Below are 19788 nucleotides of genomic sequence, written 5' to 3' on the forward strand. Positions count from 1 at the left end.
CACTTGATCAGACGATTGTGAATCAAATTATGATAAGTTAGAAATGTATTTTCCTTTTTTGTGTTTATATTTTATTTTAATGTTAAGGTATTAATGAGATGAAACTTGTGTTGTATAACAAGCATGCTACTAGTAAACTATAATAAAATGTATTGAGGACTGTATCAATTCTTTTTAGTTTGAACCATTCAAAAAGATACGCCTATGACCAGAGAAAAACCTCTTTTTTGAATAAATTTATTATAAGAATATTCATTCATGGCAGTAATAGCCTTATTCCATTTACAAGTAGATATTTTAAGAAAGTAATTTATGTTATATATAAAAAAGAACAGTGGAATATAATGCCGATAGAAGTGAAAATTTAGATAATTAAAATTTCATAAGGCTTAAAAACAATTAAATTATTAATTTCATTTTATTTTTAAAAGTTATTATTAATGCACATTGAACTTTTCACTAAATCCATAAAACTTCACTTATAACATATACTCGTACACAGCAGTAATGTTGCACAATACGTCAGCTGTATAGTAACCGATATACTGCTATAAGCATTTCGGTGAAGCGAACTCACGAGAATCTTTATTTTACTTTTATATATTTCTATTAATTTTTTAATTATTTAGTTATCGCGTGCACCAGTCATGAGCATGTCGATGACGCGAACTAAAATTTTCCCCTACTGAAAAGTTCCTAAAGCAGCTAAAGACACACGAAAGGCTCACTTCAATAATTTGTTTCACGTTTAGCTAAATTTACCACACAAACATGTTTAAGCAATTCTTTCGAATTTCGGAACACAATTTGCTCTGAACTTAATCTAATATTTATATAAATATTTATTTGATCAGTTTAGAAAAGTTTTATGAACACTACAATTACATATCGTCGATTATTTGCCAACTAGGACGATTTATTGTAATTTGAAGACAAATATAGAAATTAGACAGGTGATGAATAATCAAATAAAAAAAGATGTCAGGTCAATAACCTCTGTTCTTAGGTAAGGTTTTACCGTAACGTTATGTTAAGTAAACATATTATTTTGATAAAGGAGCTCTCTAGAATTTTATGAACGGTAAGTTAAGTAGTGTGGTTTTCGATCAGTAGGTCACAGGTGTATCCCGTTAGTGACTCATCTATACATATAATATTGCTTTCGGGTACACTGTCAGCCTAGAAATATCGCATTTTCTAAGCTATAAACTAAAGCATCAGATTTTCAATTTCGTCACATCACTACCACAAAATTTTACTTCAAACATAATATATCATGTTATGGCCGTTTTCTATAAAAATTGAATTCTAATTAATTATTATTTTCAAGAGCAGATTTTTCTGTCATTCGTCAATCAATCATGAATCTGCAAATTTCTAATATTTCAATCATAATCTTTTTCTCTTCTCTACTCCAAATCAATATACTTAGTATTTAAAACGCTAATTCGTCCCTAGATGGATTGTTCAGTATTATGCCGGTTATTATAATGTAATAAGCATGAAGTGGATTAAAATACGAATCTCGGATCGCCAATAAGATGAACTGACGCTTAAGTTGCCTATAATTTATTTATTGCAACGCCTGTATAGTTTTATTAATATGAAGTTGTCCAATTATTATCTATATATTTTAAAAATAATTTATATGTGTATATATGTTTACCTAAAACTCGAGAACCTTTACACAGATCATCATCAACATCACCACTCCAATAGACATGGCGCTGGTGGAAGTAATTTTTATCTTTTGAAGCATTGGAAATGTCGAATTTACAAAATAGTAAGTTAATAAAATATAACTCACCTTCTTTTAGAGTTGTCGTTGCTTCTGGAGTCTTTGTTGCTTCTGTCGTTGTTGTTTCTGGCGGTTTAACCGCTTCCGTTGTTGTTATTTCTGGAAGTTTCGTTGCCTCAGGTGTTTTAGTTACTGTATCAACAGTGTTCGACCAAGTTACAAATGGAGGATATTCTGTTGTGATCTCGATTTCATTTTTGGTGTCATCCAATGTCGTTTCATTTATGTTTTCAGTTACATCTAGTGTTATTGTTGCTTTTGTTGTTTCCCCCACAAATTCAATTAATGTTGATTCTGGTAATTTTATATTTTGAGTAACTTTCTCAGTCAATTCAATTTCTGCTTCTTCAATCTCAGTTAGTTCTGTTGATGCAACTGTTGTAGATAAAGTGGTGGCTGGTGCATGTGTTGTAGTTGTCGTTGTAGGTTGTGGTGTTGTTGTTGTAGTTGTTTTTATTGTTGTAGGTTGTGGTGTTGTTGATGTAGTTGTTTTTGTTGTTGTAGGTTGTGGTGTTGTTGATGTAGTTGTTTTTGTTGTTGTAGGTTGTGGTGTTGTTGATGTAGTTGTTTTTGTTGTTGTAGGTTGTGGTGTTGTTGATGTAGTTGTCGTCGTCGTTGTTGTTGTTGTTGTAGGTTGCGGTGTTGTTGTTGACGTCGTTGTTGTTGTAGTAGTTGTCGATATTGTAGTCTTAGGAGGTTTTGTTGTTGGTATTGGTGTTGTTGAGGTTGTAGTAGTAGAAGCGGCAGTTGTTAACGCAACAGTTGAAACTATAGCTTCAGTAGAAAAAGACAGACTACTTACTTTGTCCTCTTCAGTCTTTGAAACAGTAGAATTAATAAAAGTAATAATAGGTACTGACGGTCGTGTAAATACTGGTTTGCTTGTAATTTGAGGTAAAATTGTAATATTAAGTCTTGGTGGAATTGGCACTGGCCTTTTTGTTGAGGGTCGTTTTGGTGGTAATCTGTATGGAGGTTTTCGTGTAGCATTAAATGATGTGATTGGCTTTGTTGGTCTTGGTTTACCAGTTCCTGTGTATTGTGGTCTCGTGAAGTTTGTTGGTCTATACGTAGGCCTGGGCTTATAGGTTGGCTTTACTGGTTTCCTTGTTGGCTTAGGTCTCTCTGTTGATGTGGTTGTTTCCAATTTGTCTGGTCTAATCGTTGTCTCATGTTTGTCAAAAATCAAATTGCTTGTGTCTCCAGATACTGTTTGAAATGTTGATAGTTTAATCGGTATTTCTGTGGTTTTAGCAAATTCTGTGGTTTCTTTTGTTACAAGATTGGTTGCTTCATCTATTTTATTATCTATGATTGTTGTATCAAACTTACTTATTTCATTCGGTTCCGTGTTGTCTTGAGCACTTTCAGTACTGTTTACAGCTGCACTTTCTGTACTACTTGAAACTTCAATTAAGCTTTCAGTACTTTTAGAATCTGTTGCTGAACTTTCAGTACTTCTTGAAGTTATGGTTGGATTTTCAGTGCTTCTTGGTGTTGTCGTTTGACGTTCAGGTTTAAGTTCATTCTTATTAATATTCGGTACATCAGGTATCTTGTCATCAGTCTGTGGATGAACGAAATTCGAACTATCTATGGAGTTATCATCTATATTGTTGCTTATAATCTGTGGAAGGATAGTTTTGTCTGGTATCTGACAGCAGGAGCCGAAGTAAAATCTGTCGATACATGTTCCTAGATGAGATCCATTCGCCTTTAGGCAGTCTATCGCAAACATACATAGTCCCTCTTCGCCACTCCGTCTGGATACGCAAGGTAAGTGTCTTATATTTCTCGCTAATGGAACAGGACCTGAAACAAACAACATTTTTTAGTTACATTTTATAAATTTTAAATATTTCTACATAAAAAGTAACAAAAGCTTTTAGTTCAGCCAAGAAATGTTATTGAGTAATGAACATAAAAACAATCAAATATTCTGTATATTGAATTCAAATTCAAATATTTTTATTCAAAATAGGATGTGAAATCACTTATTGAGAGTCAAAAAAAACTACCACCCATTCCAAAATGAATGCCTCAGGCCTGAGAAGAATGGGCGAAACAAACTCAGCGAGCTTTTTTTTTCATCAAAAATATGTTTTACAATTAAAGTAACATTTACAATGTAACAAAGTAACACTGTACAATTAAACTTATTATTTAATAGCCTGAGGGCGGTCGCTCCATTCCCAAGCCCTGTAAAACTTTTTTATTTATTTAATATCGACTTAATAATAAATATAGCATCTTATTAATTAAAAGTCAGTTAAACTTTAAATGGCACAAATATAAATGTTTATTTTTGAGGAAAAACTGACGAAACGAATAAGACGAACACCTGATGGTGATACGCTCTGCCCACTGCAATACAGTGCCGCTCAGGATTCTGGATAGAATTCGAAATTCTCATCACAATAGCGTTTGGCACTTTGAGACACAAGGAGTTTAAACCAAATAGCCCAGTAGTTTCACTAGGCAGAGCGCCCTTCGAACCAAATCATAACTATGCTTGCAAACTACGAAACTATCCAAAGCATTGTGTAAAATTAACTAACTCGCACTAGACTTGCATGGGCGTTAATAATTTAACTATTATTAATAAAATAATTATTATTAACGAGTTAACGTCAATTTGCGGAAGGTAGCCTGCCACTACTCTCAATTTTTAAGTAATTCTTAAGCATTAATTATCTTTATTAGTATTAGAAGTATACTGGGTTTTAAGGTCAATGGCCCGTTGGCAATACAGCCACCGTACATTGCTGAAGAAGTAGCAACGCAGTTGTGCATTAGTGCTGCTTCCGATTTCAAAGATGTACCTAATTACAGGCATATGAGAAGTCTGAACATGTTGGTTTCACAACCATGTGATAGGGGTCGTATCGCATTGGTCTATGTCGTGGGTCGTCTTATGATCCACTACGACTCATCTCAGATGCCAGTGTAAAGCGCATATGATGCCGTTTATCATAATCAGTGGAATCCACTTAGCTTCCCACAATACATATTACTCGCCTAATAAACTTTACTGAGTTTCATAGTATTATGCTCTGTGAAATAACATTATATTTGGTTGGTAACATTTATGTGGCAAAACAGACGATTAGCTGAATTTTCTTGCAATATAATTTAAGATCTACATATAGAGACCATTATAAAGAAATTAATATATTCATAATGTTTTCAATAAACCTGAGTGGTTAAGTAAAGAAAGTAGGTATAGGTACCTACCTATAATTCTAATATAATATACTAGCGGCCCGCTCCGGCTTTGCACAGGTATAAAATATGTCATTCACCGAAAAAATGATTAAAATCGATCCATTAGTTTTCATTTATTCATTACTGCCCGTGACCCGCACGCGTTAAATTACGAGTAAAACAATTCGTTCCCGCCGGCCTAACCGGCCGGAACCGCCGCAAACACTACGTCCCGCAATTTTTAAATCTGTAATATCTTCGAAAATATTCATTTAAATCATTTGGTGTAAAGGCCATATAGATCTATATTAAAGTAATAATGTGTTTAAGGTATTTAATAAGATAAGAATTAATGCTGTATTGGTAAAAATCGCTTCGAAAATTAGCCATTATTTGTCGTAGAAAGTAAATGACAAAAAAATGTTATTGTGGGATATTCATAAAAGATAGACATATACCATATCGGAGATTTCTGTAGACCTTTTCAATGTGTACATTACTTAGTACTTTAATGGATGTTATTATACATATAGACCTTCCTCTTCACTCTATCCATTAGGAAAACCGCATCAAAATCCGTTGCGTAGTTTTAAAGATTTAAGCATACATAGGAATATGGGGACAGAGAAAGCGACTTTGTTTTATACTATGTAGTGATAATACTACAAATGAGAATGTTACGCTTAAAATCAATCGATCATGATTTGTCTTCCCAAAGAGTCTGGTTAAGCAACTCCTAACACCTCATCTTCGCAAGATTGTAGTAAGCTCAGGACAAACACTCCGGGCTGAACTCATTCCAAGCCTTCAACGAAAACGCTGCGTATGTCGCTGTAGGACAAGGAACAACTTACGCATTCTAACCAGGGCACTAACGGGGCACTGCAGATTAAACAAACACCTCTCAATCATAGGCCTCAGAGATTGCAGAGCGTGTAGATTCTGTAATAGTGCAGATGAAACCCCGTAACATCCAATCTGAATGTTGTCCTTTAATAAGTAAATATAGCAAAAGATTCAATCATAGTAATGAGCTATAATTAACAGTGGGTATCACAATAGATAACATTGGTCGCAGTGAGAAGGGCTACCCTTATCATTATCATTTCAGCCGGAAGACGTCCCTTGCTTGACAAAGGCCTCCCCTAAATATGTCCACGACGAAACTCTTAACTGTATTAACGCCGCTTTTCCAACCATAACAAGAATTTACGATTAGTGATATGGATAATCATTTATTGAGTTTTATTAACTTTAAATTACCATCACGATCTGTGCGTATTCCATGTCTATTTTCGATCGATTTCTCAGTTAATAATGTAGCGTATAACAAATCCATTAATAGAAATTTGTAGAGAATTTAATGAAGTGTGTGGTGATTGATATTTTTTTTAATTTTCTTACATTATATACATTTTTTTTAAGCTACTCTTTATATTATAGTTTCATCCTGTTCACCGTTATTGTATCTAATTATAAAAATACCGTAGAATTTCACGACGGGAAGGATATCGGGTGCACGAATAACGAATGCATCCAAAGAGAACAATAAAGATATCTATGTGTCAAATTATTGAAAAAAAATGGCAAAACAGAGATGAGATGATGACATGAGATTGTATTGTTTGAAAGAAAGAAAAAAACAGAAAACATTTATTTCAACACACAAATAAGAAATTGAAGCAACTTAAAATATACAATTATAAAAACGTGTGGTGTTTAAAAAAAGGAGGCACTCAGCATGTGTTTGAACACAAGTGTGTTGCAACGCTGATCTTCTGTGACCCCCGCGTGATATATGAACCTCAAGGGCGACACCTCGCCTGAATTAAATAATTACTATACTAACTAAACTTAAAAACAATTAACTACTTAAAAACAAGAAAAAACATATAAAGAGTAATTATAATTATTATTACCTAATAAAGACAAACAACAAAGTAAAACAAAACAAAAAGCTCCTAGTCTCTTTGAACACTGACTTCGATATTCATTTAATAGATATGTTTTCATTGTTTACCGATGATACTTCTTTAATTTTTGAATACATAGATAGCATACTGCTTTTGATGACGTCAACAATGCTATCTCTAAAGTAGTGGAATGTTCACAACGAATAATCCCCTTCTTAATTAAAAAAAAAAAACAAATGTATTAAATCCTTTCCTAATGTTAGGCTGTTTGGCACAAATGTTGTAGTAAATGATGATGAGAGCCAAACGTATTTTTAAGCATTAGTTAGATACCAAACTTCAGAGGGGCCCTCGTATTATTTATTAATTTGGCGAAAAAGCTCAGTTCTGCAGCATACGCAGAAAAAAAATCGATAACTTACGGACGAAAATACCGCGAGCCTAGTCTATTAGTGCTATTGGGGACACACTCCCGATGTTAACACTATTTTCACACTGCAGAAACGAGTTATTCGTGCGCTGTTTAAATTAGAACCAAGAGTATATATAATAAGAATATATAATAAAATTAATATTCGTAATACATATATGAAAACATGGAAAAAATGCCAATCATGTAAGTCGACTTCATAAAGTCACAAATTCATTCAGTGGTCTATATAGATCAGTTTAAGGGTTTTTTTTAAATGAACATAAGGGTCGAGACTTGATGCGCCCTGCCCATTACAATGCAGTGCCGCTCAGTATTTCTAAAAACCCCATAAATTCTGAGCGGCACTACAACTGAGATTGTCGCCTTGAGACATAAGATTTTAAGTCTAATTTGCCCAGTAATTTCACTAGCTACGGCGCCCTTCAGACCGAAACACAGTAATGCTTACACATTACTGCTTCACGGTAGAAATAGGCGCCGTTGTGGTACCCATAATCTAGCCGGCATCCTGTGCAAAGTAGCCTCATAGTTAAAAAAACAACAGGAAGCTGAAAATTTCAATTATTGTGTATGGAAAGATCTTCCCTTAAATAAATATTTTTCATAATTTAACCATAACATTTGCAACTCGATTCATATTACATTTAAACTGACACATTGACACACACTCATATATTTATATAAAACACATACACTCACACTCACAAATACCCTCATAATGTATACAGAGGCACATAGTGTACATTTAGAAAAAGTTTAGATTTTTTTATCTGTAATCGTTATTAGTTTGCCCTCTTTACTATTTACCCCACCTTAGGGAGATGGGGATGGCTGAAAACCAGCGCTGCATGAAAATATTATTTCAAGCAGCATAAGCAGAGCCTACTCCCTTTTGTCTTAATATATGTTTATAATAAGCTGATATTGTATAGTTAAATTAAGTTCAAGGCAATAAATTTTATTATTATCATTATTATTATTATCACATGTATACGTTTTTACAATATGAATCCTGTTGAGAAATACCATAAACGAATTTAAATCAGTTCTGTGGCAAAAGTTGTTCACAAAAGGGTACTTTAACATATTATCTGAATATTTGGATTTAAAAAATGCTTGCGACTGAACATGCTGAGCTGTTCTATGTATGTCGCAGAATTGATAAATGTATTTATACGTTACTAATAATCTGTAACAATCTATTTGACAGAGCAAACTCAGAGTTTCTTCTGTGCTCGTGGGACAATCGGCCTTTCAAATGAGCTGTAGTATAAAAAACTGACATATTTCATGTATAATTTGATTTACCTACGAAATAAAATTTTTGTGATTTGATTTGTTCACAGTTTTTCTTACTGTGTAGATAAAGCTTAATTTGAACGAAGTAGTAGCGAGTGTTTACTAAAATAAGTAAGGAATGAATCTTTGGAAATAAACAATCTGGTGAATAACAATAATATTACTTTAACTTTTATTGTATTTATTAGCAGCTTATGAACTTGTTCGTCGAATTAAAAACAAAACACATTAAGAATCTCAGTAGCATTGTAAATATATAATTATTATACTGCGTTCATACAATTGTATGTACCGACTTTTAAATCAAGCACTTGATATGATAACGTAACGTAACATTTAATGTAACATAATTAGAAATTAATATGAGGAGCGATTGTAAATAATATATAAACTATAACGATAAGAATAAATAACTAGAAATCATGCAATAATTTGTCTGGCACAGGACGATTCAAGCAACGCCATCTTTTTAATTGTTAAGATATGTCATGTAGAGTTTTGTCGAACGACTGTCCCGACAGATGGCGTTAAATACAAAATTGTATTGACCTTGATTAACCTTATAATATTTTATATTCTCATTTACTCATTTTAGTAAATAAATAGTATGACTAATGGAAAAGTAAAATAAACATTTTAGAATTAGGCTTAAGCTAAGCGCTTTTGAATCGACACTACAAATATTTCTTTTAAATTACTGAATATATCATTTATGTTCGAAAAGAGTAGAGCTCGTGAGAAGAACATACAAGAAACGCAACGGCCACTCTTTTCAATCAAAAAGAGTATTTAACAATGGCTGTAATATACAAAACAAATTAGCCTGTAAGGTGCTGTATAATTATATTAGAGTTTTCTTGGGGAGCTGATCTATTAATTTTACTCTGATTTGCTTTAAGGCCTGAGTTAAGTTTGAATACCGACAATTCACTCTAGTTATAACCGGTTTTCTCTTAATTAATATTACTAGCAGTTTAAAAAAAATAATTGTTAAAATGTATGATATAAAACGTCGGATAGTTGTTGTAGGTAATGTTTATTTATTGAAATCACATGGTGTAACTAAAATATCACAAATTGCCCTCGGAATACTTAGTCTAAGCGAACGGCTTAATTGTTTCCTAAAATGTAGAAAGGAAAATGTTTTAGGCATCAATTATTATTAATTAATAATTATTTTAACCTTTAAATACGACTCGTAGGCCCTGGTCATCCGCCCTCGTTGTATTAACAAGGTCACTGACATGCATTAATACCTTAATAGGCCATTTGTTTGACCACCCTTACAAATATAGAAAATTAAATTTATAACATTATTACAAATTTACGCTTTTCCACTGAGCCAACCGTTCGAGTGACGTATCTTTCATAAATTTTGGTTATATATTTAATTTCATTAATCCCAGAAGTGATTGATATCACTTTAAAAATAATAAATTGGTTAAATTTAGTAATACAATGTTTTTATTGCATCATGCCCTGTTTCCTCCTATGTTGTTTGGTACTCTGTAATTAATCAGATCTTGCCGAATATTCCATGCGATCGCAATGATCAATTCAATGGAATACACAATCGTAAAGTGAAGAATAACCGTTTTGAAACGGTACTAACGTTACTTTTGGGAACTTCACATGGATGCGTGTGAATTTGCTAACTATAACAATGAGCAGTTAATTCACAACCGTTGAAAGAACTTGTCCGTAAGTGGTCTTTTATTTCTTATTTTATAAACTTTATAGTAAAAAGTTTTTTAGATATTGCCTTACAACAGCTTTATTTGATGAAAAATGCATTGTATGAAAAAAATATTGAAAATCGAATATCACTGATATCTAAAACCCATTTTTATGGTTAGTTTTGTAAGGATTCGATGAATTTATTGTTTTATTGTAAAAATAACATTCTCTGGAATTTTTGTCGTTTATATTAATGGTTTTTTCATTTTAAAATAAATAAATTACCTGTTTGTAAGTAATAAATTACCTGTTGTATCACATTTGTACATGCATTTTATCTAAAAGGACTCTGTCGTAAATGCTAGCAATACAGTCACAGATTTTTATTTTTTATTTCCAAAGCTTTATCTTTCAAGTGTCAGTCAAAAATGACAAATTGAGAGTAGATCTCTCTCACAGCCTACAGTAGATAGAAGATGAACACTCTTTTACCTATGGTTTTTGCTATACAAAAATCTTGGCGTTGACAGTTGAAGGCAGATAGCATGTTGACATAGGGCTTGTATTAAGAATATAATATATTTTTGCTTTGTAATGTTGCTGTTATAAAAATACTTTAATATTTAAATTAACTAAAACGCAGGTGTTACAAATTACTGACGTAGCTTTTTAAGACTACTTAATTTAATGTTTCATAGTACATCGCAATTTTGTTTAGTGACCGCAAAAAAAAAACACACTCCATTCAAAAACAAGACATGTATATTAGTTTGTATTTGATTTTGTAAGATTTTGTTGTAAGACATTACAATACGGACCCTTATAGATACCCATTGTTGAGCCGATTTGTATGCTAGGATTATTTTTTACGCCGCGTATAAGTATCAAGATTAATTATACATCAATTATGAATATATATTTTGTTCTTATAATATGTATTACCAACACTGAATGTAACCAAATGCAAAATAAATTAATATCTAAAGTTAGTATTTAAAAAAACAAAGTGTGTGGTTTTATGAAACCATGATGCCAGTGAAACAGAAAAAAACAAGCTATTAGCAGTTGATCAATAGACTAGAATAGCACACGTGCTATTGTAATGTAATATTAGTAGGATAGACCACGGTCTATCCTACTAATATTATAAATGTGAAAGTTTGTATGTCTGGATGTATGTTTGAACTTCTTTAACGCAAAATCTACTGCATATATTTTGATGAAACTTTTCAATAATATAGCTTACACACCAGAATAACAAATAGGCTATAATTTATAAAACTATGGTGTGAATTATACAAAATATAAAAGAAGTGTTATTGTTACTACTGAATACAACTAGCGCCATCTCTTATCAACTAGCAAGCACAAGATCAATACAATTTATATATGGCAAAACAACGTTTGCCGGGTCAGCTAGTCATTCATTATTTAGCTTGCTACGCTTAGATTAAAGATTGGTCTCCGCTACGCTCCAACTAGTTGTAAAGTGCGGCATCTAAAATTACGCCCAACTGAGCAATGGCATTGAGTGTCAAGATGCCACGCAACAAGCATCTAAAAGTTGCCGTAGGTAATAAAAAAGCTATTGTTCTTAGGTAGTAATCCTTAATCTAAGATGACTAGAAAGTTTAATACAACTGTTTTTAACAAGAATTACTTACTGCCCGGTTTCAACGATGGCCGACATGACTATGAATTTTTAATAAGTATTATTACATTGATGTCTGACCGCGTGGGGCATCATTGATGGCGAGTTCTGATCAAGTAATGAGGTTGTGTTGTGGTCATTTACTGACATTCCTACGAAACGGGAACTCCTGTATTGTATGTATTAAAGATGAGATGTGATTGATAACTTTACTGCATTAGAACGTTATACTAAATATTATATTATAAAGATAAAATATTTGTATTTTGTTTAGATTCACTATGTATGTATGTACAACATTAAAATTTAAAAATTTATCTGTAGTATATTTTACAACAAAGCTTTAATAGCAAGACGAATTACAAATAAAAAATATAGAGACTCATAAAACAGCATCAAAAATACTTCTTAAAACTTGTTTTCTTCTTGTATATCGAATTTAAGCCGATATTTTTGCCATTTTGTGTTACACATTTAAATAAAATACTTTTTATTTTTTTCGGTTTTTGCGTCAAATTTTAGTCACTTAAAATTTTATTATTATTTTATTAAACCTGACGTTTAGTTACCTTCACAGAGCACGAGATTGTATTTGTCATAGTTGTCATTGTGAAGTTTAGTACCATATTTTGCCTCGGAAGTGATATTTGCTGTAGAGATAGATGGTTTTTGGCAAAATTTTCTGGCTAGTGCCCTCATCCATGTTGGTATATGTAGCTTACGGCTTAAATTTGAAGATTACTATGTTAGATAATTTAAAACGTGCTGTGCAAAGGTCACGAAACATCGGGTTAAGTAAAATAATAATAAAAATGTAAAATGTTACGCAAAAACCCTAATGTGCACGTGGACAAGTGGATCGAGCTGATACTGGGGTGCACCAGACCAGATATGAAAGCAATACTTTGCCTTGCTGTTGAGCCCTAGAATGTGGCAATTGTTAGTCGTGGTTTTGTTTGTAAACAAAGAATCATCTGTTTTCACGTTTTTCAACGCCCTGTAACTTCCGAATACGAATTTTCTTATAAAAATGTATATCAGCGAAATCTATACCAAAATCAGTAAAAATTCGGGAGGATACAAAATCTTATGAGATTTTGTATCCTCCCGAATTTTTACCCCGTGAAACCAAGTACATGTTTTTGGAAAAACTCCTATAGTAGTATTCCATTTTTCTACAGCATTTTTTCTTAGTTTGGACTATTATTGCATATGCTTAACTATGCATACATACACAGACAGGAGACACTAGTTTCTATAATATATTATATATTCGTTGCACTGGGACACAAAAAGTCATATTACATGGACCATACAAAATATTGGATCAACGGGATCTCGAACCCGGTAAACAAGGGGTTTAACACTCGAGGTCACTAAGGACTAAGCTTATATACTCCTAGTCATTCATGTATAATTGAAACAGGTTTAACGTTTCCATCTTCGACAACACAAGTTGCTTAAGTACTACGTCCAAATAATGTGAGCGCGTTTATGTCTTTTATATGGACTATAATTCTACTGCGTTCTTATCAACTTTTACGAGTAAGAAAAAATAAAAAAGGTTTTAATGGAGAACATTTTTATAGTCTTAATATTATTAGCTTCAGCTATATGTATGTAACGGAACCATAGATGGTGATTTCATACCTAATTCAAGACGTTCGATTTACAATACCAACTACCGGCCGATGGCAAAACTGACACACTGATCACCTTTATAAATAAATTAATATCGACACGCACACGCTACCTTAGAAGATTTAAGAATATTAAATGTTATAACTTAACTAACCTAAAAAAAAACAATGTAAAAAGTAGAGATTAATTTTTATTTATTTTCAGGATTCATTTTAAAGGAATATAAAATCCAATGATTTGCTGTAATTAAAAATAATAATATATATGTAGTATTTTTTTATAAACGCGATTGTTACACAGATAACTGTGTGATAATACATTCTTTAATGGATCAAAACTCGTGTAGTTATAATTGTGTTTCTACGTCAGATTTTTCAACAAATATTTATTTATTTAGAAATCTCAGCCGAATTTTATATTAAAGTTTCTCTTATTCTACCTATTTAATCTTACCGATAAGTATTATAAGCAATACAAAGTTTATATAAATTTCTGATAAATCTGTAATAATAATATAATGTAATGTAATTTTTCTTAAATTTAAATCGTAATTTACTGAATATAAACAATTATTTATTAGCCATATTGTTGATTAAGTTTAAAGTTGATTATATGTCATATATTTTAAGTAGTCGGGTAACCTATTATTTATTTATATCGCCATGTAATAAACATTTTCTTGGCCGAGTGTCAACTGACAATTGGGTATAAGTAGTTTGTTTGTTTTTTTTTGTGAAAAGAAGGGACGAAACAAGCAGGACGTTCAGCTGATGGTAATTGATACGCCCTGCCGCTTACAATGCAGTGCCGCTCAGGATTCTTGAAAAACCCCAAAAATTCTGAGCGGCACTACAACTGCGCTCGTCACCTTGAGACATAAGATGTTAAGTCTCATTTGCCCAGTATATTTCACTAGCTACGGCGCTCTTTAGACCGAAACACAGTAATGCTTACACATTACTTACTGCTTCACGGCAGAAATAGGCGCCGTTGTGGTAACCATTATCTTGCCGGCATGCTGTGTAAAGGAGCCTCCCACTGGTGGTTTGTTTGTGTTTCGCGTGTTCCTAGTACTGCAAGCTTTCTAAGTTTGATTTATTTCTCTCTCTCCAGCCAACATATGTTAAAAATGAGAGGATCAGGTACTTATAACAAAGTATGGCACACCTTGTTGGACATCTACTAAATTAGTATGTATTAGTCATAGCATCCGGGAAAGTGGCTTGTAAGAGCTTTTTCTTCCGGTTTACTTGACATACCAGTGGAAGGCAACGTTAGAGGATGCCAGTAGAATGGATATCATAGCAGAGCCTATTACTGTTGCCATGCAGAAGTGTTCAAGGATTATATGTGTTGCTTGAATGGCGCCGTATCTATTTCTGGTTTACTGTGTACTGTATGGACTGGTACTTTATGTTTCTAGGAATGCTATGCATTGCATTGGATTGGATGTATCAGTTACAATCAGGTCTTATCCCTAGTCCAGAAAATGAAGACGAAAAGATCCTCTTCACAGAGTTTGTCCAGTCGCCATAGTACTACCACACGGTATAAATGACCTTCCTGTTTAAAAAGGGTTAATATTTCGAATAAATGAAAATATTATACCCAGCAATCAAAATATATATTTCAGTATGAAACCTATCCAATCTTAAAATAAAATAAAATAAATCTTATACTTTAACCAACGGACTTGGAGCGCACGGTCCCGAGTAAGTAGAACATCTTCCCTGTTGATTCACGCAGATTTTAGTGGATTAGCTTAGGATGTCAACGTCGCTTTTTATTGTTAATCAATACATCAAATTTATAAGACACACGAAATGAATTTCGGTGACTTTTTAATACCTTTTTGTTAAAAAGTAACTACTTGATTTATTAAATTTTAACTTGATCGAGTACCTTTATAATTTTCCTTAATTTTAGGAGATCCGAACAAACAGTAAAACGGTAATAATAGTACATTACTATACGCGCGGAATGTACTCGTACGTATCTCAAGGAAATGATGTTGAACGATTCATCACAATTACTAACAAAACTCAGTTTTTCAAATTTAAATCATAATAAAGATGCAGAAATGTAATTTTAATAGTAAGCTTCTTTTTGAGCTTTTTTAATAGTACATAGCTTGGCAATAGTTTCTATGCATTCAGCTAATTGACATAATTAGACAATAATTTATACAAATTCTAAATAATTTCAATTGTATTGTTTATTTATTTATATACGTGTATTACAAATATTTTTGATATAATTTATATTATTATTATTTATATTTTTTCTCGCCTCAATAAGGCTACTGGAAACACAAGCGCTGGCAGCTATTTCGGTCAACGGATCAGCCTTGCTATACAACGCGGAAATGCTGCGAAAGAATACTTCTTGGTACGCTTCACCGTAATGATAGTTTTAATTTAATGTATTCATAGTATTGTAAATATAGTTAAACATTAGTTTTGTTTGAATAAATTTATAAAGATTATTAAATTTATATTTTAATAGTAGTTAAACTGAAATATAGTCTCTTTAATCGAATTATACATAATTACCCATACACACACACTCACATAATATATAATACAACCTCACACACACAACACACACCCTTACATACACGCACAGACACACACGTGTAACCTTATTTTATTTAGTTTATATTCTAAGTAGCTTGGTAAATGGCTGTAAATTTGTTAGATAATTCTTGTTTGTTAAATAATATATGTTACTCTTTAATTTAGTATCTACATACTGTCACCAGTTTTGATCTTATTCTTAAACTTTATATTATAACAAGCTGACCCGACAGACGTTGTTCTGTAGATAATAAAAAATTTCTGTTTTATAGGAATTTGCCAATAATATTTCAAAACATCAAGAAATATCCTCCCTGTTATAAATAATGAAATTGTTTGACAGTGGAACTGTCAAACCGTGCGTCACTAAATTCTCTCATAGAAAATGTGTCCATACAAAACTAATATTGAAAATAAAAATAACTATGGGTCCCAAATCGAATTAAAACTATCCTATCTCTCTAGTTGGACCAAACTGCACTCCATGAAGTAACCCCCATTAAAATCCGTTTATTAGTTTAGGAGTCCATCGCGGACGAACAACGTGTCGCGTAATTTATATATATTAAGATAATGATGTATACAAATTATGATGCTGTAGATTACATGAAAATAAATGAATAAATAATTTGTACACACAACTTTTTTATGAAAAACCACCTTCGTAAATTTTCTGGAGGATAAAAATAAAAAGCACTAGTTTTAGTTTTAGTTATCCGCCTTTTGAGCGAATGTTTAAAAATAATTTATTAAATTGTATAGATGTGACCTCGTTCACAAGAGCGATAATTTAATCCCATCGTCCTTGAATCACCGCTACTCAGTCCGCGACACATGTACCGTTACCACTGAACCACAGAGGCCGCCCGTGTACCACTGACACACTTAATTACACATTGATCGTCTCAAAGCTGTCTTTAAATTGACCAAACTATTTTAATTAGTGATTTCGTGCTGAGTCACTAACTAATTAGTCCGTTTGTAGTGTGTGTTTAGATATTTAACATCCGGTTACAGAAAGATGTAAACTGACTTTACTTATCAAAGTTGAAATTCGACTTCATCAGCAACTTAAGTATTAAATCCCGACCGAATTACTTGGAAAAACGGAATTGTTAAATTGTATAGCGATGGAACAAGTCAATATCTGACGTTGGCTGTGAAATATCAGTCAGATGATCATTAGACCAATTTTTTGGTACTCTTAAACAGTTTGTTTTTCATGGTATAAATGTCCTGGTGTCCTTTTCTATACCCCTGACAGTGTGGGTAAAAAATACCACGATTCAAATTCAAATATTTTTATTCAAAATAGGATTCAGAATCAATTATTGAACTGCCCTAGACTGCCTCAGACCTTAAGAAGAACGGGCGCAAGAAACTCAGCGGGCTTTTTTTTAAATAAAAATATGGATTAGAATGTAATATGGTACAATTAACATTTATAATTAAAAGAGCCTGGGGGTTTCCACTTCATTCCCAGTTCATGATCGTTTGAATAGTTTAGGTGTGAAAGCGTAACAAACAGACAAAAAAATAAACTCAGATTTGAATTTATAATATTAGTTCGGGATAGAATTATGAGTTCCCAGAATTTCCTCAAACCAACCTTAGGCTCACAGTCAGCTTTCATATTATTTCCGAAAACAACGTTATGACTAAGTTTCAACTTTCGAAAGAGTATTAGTGACAAATTTATTGCACAATAAAAACGCATAGCGAGAAAAATGAATCACATACTTTCTTCATATTCATATAACAAACTCTTATTGGTTTTTGGGATTTGCATATACTTATTATAAGCTTTTATTTATTTTGCCGCGCTCTTTCGTGACTCACATATTAAAATCATTTGCTTTAAGTTGTACGAGTTTTTCTGAATGTTGTATTTTTTCTCGTAATATTAACTCTTTCTTTCCTTCGTTCTTTCTGTCTATTAATACATTCTTTATTTTTATTGTCACATATTGTTGAATGTCAGAATTATCAATAAATCTACTATGTAGCCATCTTCAGCTGCTTGTTTTTTTATCTATATAATTCGTTTTAATGTATAGTTCTTTTGATAAGGAGTTATTATAATTGCCTTATACAAAAATTGCATAAATTTCAATCCACTTAAACAGTCGGTTGCATATTAACTTTTATTTGTCTGATTTTGCGCATAAAATGTGAGTAACTTTGATAAAATATTGACGTGCTTAGGTAGGAAGTAAAGCGAAGTTTGAGATGTCGTCAAACCCTCTGCAAGACTGAAGTGGCAAGTGTCTGTTCACGTTGCCAGATAATAAGATGTGAAATGATTCTAAAGTTGGGATGAAGAACAGGCTAAAAGAAAGCCGCAAACGCACTGGAAAGGTAACATTAAACGGGTTACAAGGGTGAACTGTTTGCATGTAGTACAGGATACATGGCCTTAGCTAAATCACGCCGAAACAAAAACATGGTAGACAGTTCTGCGATACCAAAACCGTCCAGGTGAACTAATTGTGAATTATGCTTTACTATCGATGAAATAAAGACGAGCTATATAGCCCAGTGGTAAGTGTCGGCCTACTGAGTACTAGAGGTTCCGGATTCGTATCCCGATAGGTGCAAACATTTATATGATGAATATGAATATTTAGTTTAAGTATATTGTATTAAAGGTATCCTGTGTTGTACCCATAGTACAGGCTATGCTTAATTTGGGGCAAGATAATTTGTGTAATAGTGTGGCAATATAAAATAAAGTTCGATTAACTTTACCGCAATTCATAATGTATACCTACTTACAAGTATACATACCATCACTAGGTTCGTAACCTTGAAGGTAATTCTTAAGATTACAGTAATCAACTAATTGTTACCTAAGCGAATCGGCCTTTATTCACTATAATAGGTCCGAAAAACAAAGGAGGATGGCGAGAATGGACCCACATAATTTAAAAATTAAGGAAGCACCTTACAAGTACAAGTTTATTTTAATTATAAACTTTAGTTTATAAGATGTTTATACAAAAATTATTGAGGTGCTAAGATATAACGGAGTCAAAATAAAAAATTATTATAATTTATTAAAAATAAATCAAATTAATTAATAAATAAATTAATTAATCGTTAGTTCAAATCAGTAATTCACAATAAGATTATCGATTTTTTATACTAAGATAAGTAGGTACTCGTATGTATCTTAAAAGATTCGATACCTTCTTGAAAAAGAATGAATTGTAAATCCTCAATCATTATCTGCTGGCCAACCTTCCACATAAATATAAAAATATCTTTTAGCAGACAGTAATGAGGCCTAAACATAAGATACAAATTATTGGATATAGATATAGTTTAATAATTATAGGCTATATTTTAGGTTTAGGTATATCTTTTTTGTCCCACTTTTTTAGACTTACTTACAATTTGCTTTTTTCTTAGTTTTGTTACGTTGTACAATTCTTAATAAGTTTCTATGATGTACGCCACTTCTTTCAGTGGGTCCCAAAATACATGCATTCTCGCCATCCTCCTTCTAATATAAAGTTAATTACAACGCACGATCCGAGCGTAGCGTGCCGCGGAAGCGGCCGGGAAGTGCCAGAACCGAAACGGGCCTTTGTCAC

At 32.4% G+C, this 19788-nt stretch overlaps 1 protein-coding gene across 8 annotated transcripts in view; it reads right to left on the minus strand.

Moving 5' to 3' along the window:
• LOC126975376 (serine proteinase stubble-like) overlaps positions 1-19788 on the minus strand; it is a 62201-nt gene that overhangs the window by 17848 nt on the left and 24565 nt on the right. Inside the window, exons 3-5 of one of the 8 annotated variants that reach the window (XM_050823246.1) lie at positions 2413-3610; positions 2264-2373; positions 1808-2224 (exon numbers count right to left, since the gene is read on the minus strand). In XM_050823246.1, the coding sequence (XP_050679203.1) occupies positions 1808-2224; positions 2264-2373; positions 2413-3610 (1725 nt within the window). Of the gene's footprint in view, positions 1-1807; positions 3611-19788 lie in introns of all 8 variants that reach the window. The other 7 variants (XM_050823242.1, XM_050823247.1, XM_050823245.1 and 4 more) reach the window with 7 other exon arrangements.

This window comes from Leptidea sinapis, chromosome 35 (assembly GCF_905404315.1).
Source record: "Leptidea sinapis chromosome 35, ilLepSina1.1, whole genome shotgun sequence".
Classification (NCBI taxonomy): Eukaryota; Metazoa; Arthropoda; class Insecta; order Lepidoptera; family Pieridae; genus Leptidea; species Leptidea sinapis.